Source organism: Sceloporus occidentalis, unplaced genomic scaffold, assembly GCF_023333645.1.
Source record: "Sceloporus occidentalis isolate IW3139 unplaced genomic scaffold, rSceOcc1.0.p SCAF_85, whole genome shotgun sequence".
Taxonomy (NCBI): Eukaryota; Metazoa; Chordata; class Lepidosauria; order Squamata; family Phrynosomatidae; genus Sceloporus; species Sceloporus occidentalis.
Genome location: NW_028317065.1, coordinates 1,873,941 through 1,886,007, shown reverse-complemented (window position 1 = coordinate 1,886,007; position 12,067 = coordinate 1,873,941). Strand labels below are relative to the sequence as shown.

At 38.3% G+C, this 12,067-nt stretch overlaps 1 protein-coding gene across 1 annotated transcript in view; it reads right to left on the bottom strand.

The window, feature by feature from the left end:
- Positions 1–12,067, bottom strand: part of LOC149285061 (FERM and PDZ domain-containing protein 1-like) — a 33,479-nt gene that overhangs the window by 8,810 nt on the left and 12,602 nt on the right. The window contains exons 6-13 of the mRNA XM_089495856.1: positions 9,382–9,486; positions 7,762–7,857; positions 6,852–6,977; positions 6,341–6,460; positions 5,939–6,075; positions 3,531–3,657; positions 1,511–1,606; positions 325–507 (exon numbers count right to left, since the gene is read on the bottom strand). Of these exons, the coding sequence (XP_089351982.1) occupies positions 325–507; positions 1,511–1,606; positions 3,531–3,657; positions 5,939–6,075; positions 6,341–6,460; positions 6,852–6,977; positions 7,762–7,857; positions 9,382–9,486 (990 nt within the window). The remainder of the gene's footprint in view (positions 1–324; positions 508–1,510; positions 1,607–3,530; positions 3,658–5,938; positions 6,076–6,340; positions 6,461–6,851; positions 6,978–7,761; positions 7,858–9,381; positions 9,487–12,067) is intronic.

The following is a 12,067-nucleotide window of genomic DNA, read 5'->3' as shown; positions in this document are numbered from 1 at the left end:
GTAGAAATGAATTTAAATTTCAGAGCCAGTGAACTAAAAGTTTGCTCTGTTTAATGATACAAAGGCATACACAAACCAAGTTAGATGTGCATGTGGGCAGAGGTCCAGTCATTAGTTTGTTAGCCTGCTAGACAAGTTAGTGGGGAAGACACTCACCATTACTATATAAAACTGCTTAACTTTCCCTTCAAATAAATGTGTATTTCCCTGATAAGCATTACAATAGGAATAAGGAAAAAATAAGAAAAAAAATGTAATATCATATAAAATTGCCCTAGAAGAGCCCTGGTGGTTTGGCTGTGAGTTGTACAGTGGATCTATTACCTTGATATCTTGTAGGTAGACCTTCACCAGGCTCACTTTCTCAGACTCTGGGCATAGCTCTATCCTGGTGATGTTAGCAAATTCTGCTAATGTTGTCATGATATTCAGTTTATTGTTGATTATCTGACTGATACCATACTTGGCTCCAACCAGCAAGGTCACATACGATTCTCTGTCCTGAAGCTAAGAAAAAGAACAAAAGGGTTTTCTTAGGAGAGCACAACCCAATAGACATAAAGGTTGATTAGTGAACTAAAAAGACTGGAGGCTCTTTCAGATACCATTCAAAAGCAGACGTCTATTATTATAAGAAAATTGAATTTATATTTATATATGGGGTGTAAATAGGCAAGTTTCAGTCTTACAATGTCCAGGCACAATTTCAATCTGATACGAATTAAGTTATATTATATATGTGAAATCTCATCACCATGCAAAGTGTTAATTAATATTACATTCCAGCTAACTCACATCATGTTACCTATAAAACATCAGAATCCTAGGTGGACTGCATAGACATTCAGGTAGGGGTGCCCTTTCACACGCCTTAAAGTAAAATGTAATAGGAAATGAAGGATACATCCAATACAAAGTGTATAAGTAAAACAATAATAATGTGCAGAAGTAGGTATAGAGGGAGGTGGAACCTTGTGGCACACACATAATAATTATGTTATTAGTTTATGGAGGCTCTGGCAGCAGCCCTGCCCACCTACTTCAAAGGAATCCCTTGCGTAGCGTTACTTAATGTATGGTTTTACTCAAGCACTAGCATTAGTGCCTGCTTATGGGATATTGGGTTGTAATGGTAAAACATGTAGCAACCATACCATACAGGGCTATATGAGGTATAATAAAAATGTATAGGAGAAGTCGTCCAAGGTTAAGTGTATGTAAGAACTGAGGTGAGCATCCTTTCATGCAGGAGGTTAACAGATCAGACAGAAACCCACATTTTCAGAAACCAGTAGTTGAAACCACAAAGTCTTATTTTCTTTCCTCAATGTGTACAATTTATATAATTCTTCAGTTTATTTGTAATATTCTGTTCCCTTTAAAATATTAGTGCTACATTCCACACAATTTGTTAAAATAAACATTTGATATCTAATGAACGTTAACATTATAGGATGAAGAGCATGCGTTGGACTGCCAAAGGGAGACCTTTAATTTAACAAATACTCACCATTAATGTGGCATTAAATATTTTTCCTCCATACGTTTTCAGATCTCCCAGTAGCTTTAAGTAATGCAGTCGGACCTGTGCCGCAGATACAGGTTTCTATAGTAAGATAAAACAGTATGTTCAGTTAAAGAAGTATAAAATGTATTAATCATGTCAAATAGTATAGATATTATACATATATATATATATATATATATATATATATATATATATACACAATGCCCTCCATTAATATTGGCACCCTTGGTAAATGTGAGCAAAGGAGGCTGTGAAAAAGTGTCTTCTTTAACCCTTTGATCTTTTCACAAAATACTCTGCTCTCATGTATATCAAGCAATTGTAAGCACTACACAGGTTTACCCCCTCCCAAAAAAGAATTGTGAAATATATGTGTGGCACAATGTTTTGCACCCCTATTAATTCATATAAGAAAAATATATTTGAAATACATTCACATTGATATTTTACATTTTTAGTACACCTGGGTGACAGGAAATTGTTCAACCATGACTTCCTGTTTCACAGGGGTATAAACATTAGGTAATACATAGGCCAAATTCTCCTAGTCATTCATCACAATGGATAAGACCAAAGAATTTAGCGACAAAAGGTTTCTGAGCTTCACAAGAGGGGAAGTAGTGATAAGAAAATGGCAAAAGTATTGACTATACCCATTTCCACTCTCAGGGCAATAATCAAGAATGTCCAGTCAACTGGAACTGTTATGAATCAACCTGGAGCAGGACGTGTGTCTATATTGTCTCACTGTGAAAAGGATAGTTTGAGTTCCCAAAAAATCTCCAAGGATCAAAGCTAGAGAATTGCAAAGATAGGAAGGATGCCTTGCCATGTATTCTGCAACCTCATCAAGCATTGTATATATATATATATATATATATATATATATAAATATATACTCAGAGCTGGGCAAAGCACAAATAAATGACTAGAAGGGTGCCAATAATTATGCCACACATATATTTCAATTTTTTTTAATAAATTTGTGTTGTGTTCGCAATTGTTAGATATCCACGACAGCAAAGTATTTTTGTGTATTTTTTGAAGAAAAGATCAAAGGGTTAAACAATAGACAAAGACAATTTTTCTCAGCATTCTTTGCTCATATTTACTAAGGGTGCCAATATTAGTAGAAGGTACTGTATATATTAGTGCTGTGCAAAAACCTTTGGGCAAGTAAGAATGCTGTCAAAAATAGACATATTTGCATATATACAAAATGCAAAGTAAGTAAACAGAAACAACATCTAAATCTAATCAATATTTGGTGTGACCACCCTTTGCCTTCAAAACAGCATGAATTCTTCTAGGTACAATTCCACAAAGTCAGGGATTTTGATGGCGTATAAAAATACCATACCTCAAGTGACTCAACTATTCATGAAAAAAACCAGGGACTCTTGTACTGCTGGAGAGTAAGTGTTTGCAGGCAACAGGGGAGCATGATACAGGTTCATGCAAGTTTGGAGCTGCATTTCTGCAATTGGAGTTGGGGATTGGGCAGAAGTAATGTTCTCCACAATGCTGAGAAGTACTGGCAGATACCTATTCTTTATGCAATACAATCAGAGAGGCATCTGATTGGCCCCAAATTCATTCTGCAGCATAACAATGACCCCAAACATACAGCCAAAGTCATTAATAAATATCTTCAGTTTAAATAAGAACAAGGTCCTGGAAATGGTGTCCCCGACAGATCCCTGATCTCAACATCATCTAGTCTGTCTGGGATTACATGAAGATAGAGAAGCAAGGGAGGCTGCCGAAATCCACAGAAGAACTGTAGTTATTTCTCCACAATGTTTAGAATATCGCACCAGCGGAATTCCTTAAAAAAAACTATGTGCAAGTGTACCTAGAAAAATGGATGCTGTTTTGACGGCAAAGGGTGGTCATGTATATGTAGATTTTTCTGTTTCCATAGCAACAAAGCATCAGTTCTGTGTTAAAGCTCAACAGAGTTAAATTTAGCAGGTGGGAAAGCAGCTTTAATCTGTTTTACCTTTTGTCTTGGTTCAAGAATGCACTGATTTCTCTTTATGTGAAAGCTAATGGCCTTTTTGATGTCTTTCCCTCTCATACTACGTAGTAATGTTGGAGATAAGAAGTTATCTATTCCCCAGTCTTTTCTGTAGAGATAAAAACAGACTATTTTTACAAAACAAGTAACATAGTACATTTCAATAAGGCACAATTCAGTAAGAGTCAGTGACCCAGTCTTTCTACAGATTCACAGTAGATTCCTCAGTTATGCTCTCTACTAGCTTTTGAGGCCATGCGAGTGAGCCTATCAGTCGCCTGCAGGTTGATGCCAGAGGAGGACCCTGCAGGCGACCAATAGAGTCATTCGCACGGCCCCTTAACCCCTGACGGCGAACCTATGGATTTCCGCTTCAGTCAACCCCTGCGATGCTGCGTAGATAAGGTAGGCTAGATGGGGAAGGGACAAGGGAGATTAGTAGATGTTCTGCCGCCGCCACCGTAGTTTCTTCGTTTTCCGGTTTGAACGAAGAAAACGTACTATTCGTGTTAGTTTTCATGTTCACCCAAAAACGAATGCCACTACTAATAACCACTCGTTACAACCAAGGTATGCAGAATACCATCTCTGAATGCACAACATGTCGAATCTTGAAGCAGGTGGGCTACAACAGGTGAAGACCACCCCGGGTGCCACTCTTGTCAGCTAAGAACAGGAAACTGACGCTACAATTCGCACAGGCTCACCAAAATTGGACAATGGAAGACTGGAAGAACGTTGCCTGGTCTGATGAGTCTCGATTCCAGCTGCGACCTTCAGCTGGCAGGGGTAAACAACATTAAAGCATGGATTCATCTTGCCTTGTATCAAAGTTTCAGGCTGATGGTGGTGTAATGGAGTGGGGGACATTTTCTTGGCACACTTTGGGCCCCTTAGTACCAATTGAGCATCTTCTGATGGCTACTTCCAGCAGGATAATGTACCATGTCACAAAGCTCACATCATCTCAAACTGGTTTGTTGAACATGACAATGAGTTCACTGTACTCCAATGGCCTCCACAGTCACCAGATCTCAACCAATAGAGCACATTTGTGCTGGATTGTGGTGGAATGGGAGATTCGCATCATGGATGTGCAGCAGACAAATCTGCAGCAACTGCGTGATGCCATCATGTCAATATGGACCAAAATCTCTGGGGAATGTTCCAGTAGAAAGTATGCAACAAAGAATGAAGGCAGTTCTGAAGGCAAAAGGGGGTCCAATCCGGTACTAGCACGGTGTAGTAATAATAATAATAATAATAAAGTGGCCAGTGAGTGTATGTATTACAGTTTCCCAAAAAATAATTTTTTTTCAATAATAAAAAGAAAAACCTTCACCCTGAAATACAATCTGGAGCATAATTGTAATGCTTCTTTTTGGTGTAATATATTGACATAAATGCCTTTAAAATGAACACATACTGAATCTAAATGAAGCAGTGGGAGATTTTACTTTACATGGCAATACTTCATTACAATACAGTTGATTAACTGTTAGAAAAGTGCAGAAATGGTTTTATGTGCCAATTTGTTCTGACCAAGACTGGCCAGTGTTTATGATGGACATGTTGGGGTAATTAACTATAGTGTTTTAACTGAGGAGCAGGTGAACCAATGCATGTCTGCATTGAACTTGATTGACTTGCTACTTTAGTGAAATACTATGTTATTACTCAGGTATGGAAAATAAATCCATGATAGGTATGATAATCTATTAAAAATAGAAATTAGAGTTAAGTTTAGGTCATTTTGTTCTAGGTCAGAAAAGGTCAACAAAATATTTCATCATAACCACTGAAATGTCACAAGGAGCACTTATGATAAGCCCCGTCTTTTCTTTGAAGAACCCTAGTGAAATGCTAAGGTTCACACTTCCTCAACTACCAAGTATGTGCCAACACATTTTTTTATCTTGCATGGGTGTCCAAACACATCCTTGGTAACAGCACAATCATTTTTTGGAGGTTGATTCAATAATCAGTTGCGAACAAGACAAGCGATGAGGTGACAACTGTTATGCACAGGTTGTAAAGGCAGAAAGCAAGCCATATTTATATAAGTGCTGTCAACAAGTGAAAGTGGGCAGCTGTAACAACCATAAGGGGAAAAAGAAAACAATAACTCTGTCAATGCTTGACATAAATCAATAATCCATAAACAAAAAGTTCTAGCTCCTGACATATACATAAAACCTTACAAGAGCAGGGAATGTAATAGTGATGAGTAAAACATTATGTCTGGATGCACATTCAGATGTGGGTGAAATATTCCAACATTTACTTTAATTCCCTAAGCCATTGTTTTCCTGTTATATATATATATGCCAATGCTGCATATAGTCAGTGATATACCCAGAATACTGGTATCGTATCCATCATTATCTTACTCTATGTACTTGAATGATATCTTCTGGGACTGTCCACATGTGTGAATCCGCTCTTGTATGTGCAGGGCAGCCAGTCTTAAAGCAACACTGCACTTCATCTCAGTTGCAAATCTTTCTTGAAGTACGTCACTGCAGCTCTTCGGAGAGAAAGTAACATAAAGTCAGCATTAATGATACTGAAACATACAGCTATTTAACTTTAACTTTTACAAGAATGTTTTATTTATTTAATATTATTCTTTAATAACCTCTTGATATAAATTGTGGTTTACTTACCTAGGTCATTAGTCTATTAGAGGTTTATTCTCTAAACCAAGAATTTTCAGACTAAGTCTGTATGCTGCCCTCATGAAACATCTGTTTGAAAACATTTACTTGGAACTTACGAGGTCAAATGTCTACCTGTAAATAGAGATATTCAAAGGCAACTGGGTCTTCCTGCAGAAGATCAAAGGGATCCTTGGGTACAAAACAGACTCTGAAGAGGCACCTGTAATCATGAGACTCTCTTCTCTGCACCACCTAAAATTTAGCATGACATGGTCTTAGGAATAGCATTAAGTTAGATAGTGTTTTCCAACACAATCCCTATAGAACAGCCTTAATATATTATACGCTGGCAAAGAAACAACTCAGTAACACTAAACAAAATACATCACCGCAAGTTTGACATATGAATTTAGTCACAATATCATGGTTCCCCCAAAACAACGCTTCATATTGCAAAACAGATTGCTGGATTCCACATGATCACATTACCATAGACCAAGTGCTGTTAGTTCCCACAGAATCACCTTGGTTGAAAGATGATCCCCTACGAACCATCATTTGGTGAAGCAAAAGGATTAAAGATCAAAATCACACACACATGTAAATCTACAAATCTCTGGTATTTAAATGTGAGTGCCAGTACCTGTTCTATAAGTTCATCCTCGTGCAGAAGATAAAGCTTTGAAATATTGTACTGTTCTTCCAAAGCCAGTGCAAAGTGCTCAATTACATTAATTGACAACTTCTCCTTAAGGGTCAAGATGATATCCTGTAATGGGAGTAATTTTTTTTTACAACTGTTTGTACAAATATTTTAGAACAATATAAAAATCACCATTTCAAATGCCATAGTAAGATGTTAGAACTTAGATCTAAGACAAACCGATACATTAGGTGGAGAGAGCCCTGCTTGCAAGCTTACAATGTTGAGGGAATGGGGAGATAAATTAGAAAACAAGGTATATTTCAGATGGCTTAATCTACCCTTCATATTATACATATATAAATTATTTTCATCATAAACTATTATATTAAATCCATATAAGTAAGTGTATTAATATATTTTTATATAAATAATTATGTTTTTTTTAATTTTATTTAAAGGGGCGTACACATGGGGAAGCTCTTTAAACCCCCTGCAACGTTAACCAAGCTAGCACTGGAGCCGACTGGCAAACAGATATCAGGAGGTGTGTTTGGCCCTGGAAGGGGGCAAAGGCATATGGGTGGATTCTGCAGAATCCCCAATGCATTTCCAAGGAAGACCAAATCATTTAAAGAGACTTCTCACCTGTCATATGTATTGAAGCTCAGATGATGGCTGAGGCATGCCTTTAATACTTGAAATTGTTTCAGAATCCGTGACCCTTTGTTTTTTTTGTTTTTCATATGAGCAGGACCCTCATTACCTTTTATTTCTGTAAGTGATAATTGTTATGTACTTTTTGTTATGTCCTGTTTACCCACTGTACAGCACTGTGGGATATGATGGTGCTTTATAAATCAATAGATAATATTTGTAATTGTGTGATAGCTGTGTTTTGTCTCAATACCTTTACAGTTGTTTTCTTCTCAAATTTAAATGCTTTTGTCTGGCCATTTTCCAAGTAAACCTTGAGAACATTGGGCATGAAAAGAAGTGAATTCCCCTGCAAATAAAACAGATAGCATTAAATCCATACAGAGCTTTACAACATAGTAAATATCACGGGGATAGCTGCATGTCTATTCATTGGAGATGGTGATCTGATATTATGTACGTCACACACGCTTCAGAAAATATCACACCATGAAATCTGTTTTAAGCTAAGCTGCCACTTGGTGTAATGCTTTGCCAGTGGGAATAAGAGAAAGAAAATGTAGAATATAAAAAACGCAATCCCTGGCCATTCACAGACATGCGAATTTCCAAAGGCAGTTTGCGTGGGGACTCTGCTAGATTACAAAGTACTTTAATGTGCATTCTTAGTTGTAGAGGCAGCATGGGAAAGTAAACTGTCCTTTAAAAACAAATTTGAATGGTATTTGTATGATCCGATTGTCCGATAGATACAGTAAGGTCCGAAGGGTTGCCATAATAAAATAAATCTCTAATTTCTTGGGGGTTTTTCTAAGCTGAGAGGTTTTGGAACATGGGTTTATGAAAAAACACCGGAGAGAGAAACTTATCACAACTTAGTGACCACAACACTACTGTAAAAATGGCCAATGTGATCGCCCTACATGGTTGGTATCAGACTTCAAAGCTTTTCAAAGAATGTAATAGCTCAACATATTATAAAGAGATAAGTCACTTCCAGCTTTTTTTAACCTCTGTTTACTATGACCCCAGAGGCTACAGATCCTCAATACATCAGGCTGTGACACCGGTGCGGGGAACTCCGATCTCTGACAGTCGGGGAAGGTCTGCGCGATGGACGCAGACAACCCCCGCTGCTAGCCGTGCCTCCTTCCGGCTGCAGCGTAAGTGCGTGGGATCTACACGCTGCCCCGGGGGGGGGGGCATAATGCATTTCTGGAGGAAATTCTCCAGAAATGCCTTTTTAACCCTCTATACGCCACTCTGCCTCCTGAATGCCTTAAACCTCCCTATATGCCACTCTTCCCCATAATATGCCTTTTAACCCTCTAAATGCCAGAGTGGCATATAGGGGTATAAGGCATTTCTGGAGGCAGAGTGGCACATAGGGGGTCAAAAGTGGCATATAGGGTTAAAAGGCATATCATGGGGCACAGTGGCATTTAGAGGGTTAAAAGGCATATCATGGGGCACAGTGGCATATAGGGGGTATAAGACATTTCTGGGGCAGATGTGCATAACTGGGGGGCAGGTTGGAAAATAGAAGAAAATAAAACCAAAATATTTTTCTCAATCATAGCTTTTATTAAAAAAAAAATAGTTTAGATGAATTAACATTTACTGGTAAAACTTTTTTCCTATAGGGTCGTCTTATATTCAGGCTTTTTCTTTTTTCCTAAATTAATATTCAGATTTGGGGGGTCGTCTTATAATCAGGGTCGTCTTATAATTGAGCAAATACGGTATTCTTGGAGTCAGATTAGGTTTCTGTCTATATATTCCAGGAAGATTCTTCTGCACAAACCCAAAGCTGTGTGCTCTGCAATATGCCCCCAAGCTCTCTGTGACTACAGCGTCAATACATGACACTCACCTGAGTATGGCCATTTACAATCACTTCCTCAGCGAATCTCACTTTCACTGGATTACTTCTCAGTCTCGCTCGTTTTTCTGCAGTAAGAAAGGATGATTTGGGACTCTGCAAAACACAGATTAAGAAGGTGGTTAAACAGTTAAATGAACAGAGAACAATTCAAGATACAGCTCTATAATAATACCATATTTGCTCGATTATAAGACGAGTTTTTTTCCAGAGCAAATACCCGTCTTATAATCGGGGTCGTCTTATAATCAGACCTCAAATAGGTCTGACTATGAGACTAAGATCCAGATCCCCCGCAGCGATGCAGGGGACCTGGATCCTCCAGTGTTATGCACGCCCCCCCCAACTTACCGGTGCTTCTGAGTCCCCGGTGCTTAGTCCAGGCAGCGTGTAGAGCCGGGGCACTCAGAAGCACCGGTAAGTTTGGAGGAGGGAGGGGAGTGTTAAATGGGGGGCATAAGGCATTTCTGGAGGCAGAGTGCTCTGTGAAATGCCTTTTAACCCCCTTAATTCCACTCTGCCTCCAGAAATGCCTTTTAACCCTCTGTACGGCACTCTGCCTCCTGAAATGCTTTCTACCTCCCTATATGCCTCTCATCCCCATAATATGCAGTTTAACCCCCTAAATGCCAGAGTGGCATATAGGGGTATAAGGCAATTCTGGAGGCAGAGTGGCACATAGGGGGTCAAAAGGCATATCATGGGTTACAGTGGCATTTAGAGGGTTAAAAGGCATTTCTGAGGCAGAGTGGCAAGCCTGGGGGCAGATGTGCATAACTGGGGGGGGGGGCAGGTTTAAAAAAAGGAAATAAAAACAATATTTTTCTCAATCATAGCTTTTATTAACCCCTTCAGGACCGGGATTTTGATACTAACGTGTCGCTAAAGGACCGGAGCCGTTTTTGTGTTTTTGCCATGTCTTTCTTCAACTGTAATTTCTCTCTTATCAATTGGTGCACCCACACAAATCATATATTGTTTTTTTCAGCACAAGTAGGGCTTTCATTTGAAACCATATTAAGCTGGGTAGTACATTGTTTTGTTTGAAATAAACTGGAAAAAGTGGGGAAAAAATGAAAAAAAACACATTTTTTTACAGTTTTGTATACATACAAATTGTACACACATTGAACCGATGGGAAAAAATTATCCCAAATATATTCATTAAGTTGTCCTGATTTGGAAACCACCCAACATGGCCAGGATTTTTATCTATTTTGACCAGTATAGGGCAAATATTGCAAGGCATGCATCACGTTTTTGAAATGTAATTTTTTTCAAATTTGGCATGGTAGTCTAATAACTCCAATAGTTGTCACAGATACTGATTATCACCCCAAAATTATATATTTATGAAAAGTAGATAAGTCAAGGTGTACAACTAGGGTCATTTTGACACTTTTCAAACAGGGATTTTATCGCCAATTGCTGCCAAATTTTGAGGTATTTTTATATTTTTTTGTTTTTTTTGCATATGTTGCAATGTTGCTTTAGATTTTATATTATATTTTGTATAGAATATGTGCAACTGCAGAAAAAAACCAAATTGTGTTCACCAACATCCCCCGGTTCCAACAAGGCCTCACATGCATGGTTCATGCATTTTTTGAGGAAGCTATGAGGGCAAAACTGGAACATGCGCATTTTCGTTTTCACATTTGGTATTTTGAGAAATTGGTTTCCTGGGCCCATATCCCATTTGGGACATTTTGGAAGCCCCCCCACTGTAAATTACCAGATAAAAGTATATATTTATGAACAGTAGACAAGTCAAGGTGTTCAACTAGGGTAGTTTTGACAGTTTTCAGCTAGCCATTTCTTCACTGATGTCTGCCAAAGTTCACGGAAAATTTATTTTATTGCGTTTTTAACAAATACATTTCAATGTTAAAATTTATTTCTTGCACAGCATATGTGCAACAGTGGAAGAAAGCACCACATTTTGTTCACCAACATCCCCCGGTTCCAACACGGCCTCACATGCATGGTTCATGCATTTTTTGAGGAAGCCATGAGGCCATAGCTGGAACATGCGCAAGTTTTCAGGAATTGGTTTACTGGGCCCATATCCCATTTGGGACATTTTGGAAGCCCCCCCACTGTAAAGTACCCCATAAAAGTATATATTTATGAACAGTAGACGAGTCAAGGTGTTCAACTAGGGTAGTTTTGACAGTTTTCAGCTAGCCATTTCTTCACTGATGTCTGCCAAACTTCACAGGGAAATTATTTTACTGCTTTTTTAACGCATACATTTCAATGTTGCACTGAATTTCTTGCACACCATAAGTGCAACAGTGGAAGAAAACATCACATTTTGTTCACCAAGATCCCCTGATTCCAATAAGACCTCACATGCATGGTTCATGCATTTTTTGAGGAAGCTATCAGGGCAAAACTGGAACATGTGCATTTACATTTTTTTTAAATGTTTTTTTTTTTTCAGATTACTTGTAAGTGACAGGTTTAGGCCGCTGACATCAATCAGGTAGACCGATCAATAATCAGCGACTTAAAATGTCACTCACAAGTGATCAGGTAATAATTATGATTATTTCATTTATTAATAATTTGTGTTTTTTCATAATTACCCTAGATGACCCCTCTCTCTTTGTAGAGCAGGGTCATCCGTGGGCTGCCATAATGATCCGATCACTCCTATTGACCAGGAGCGATC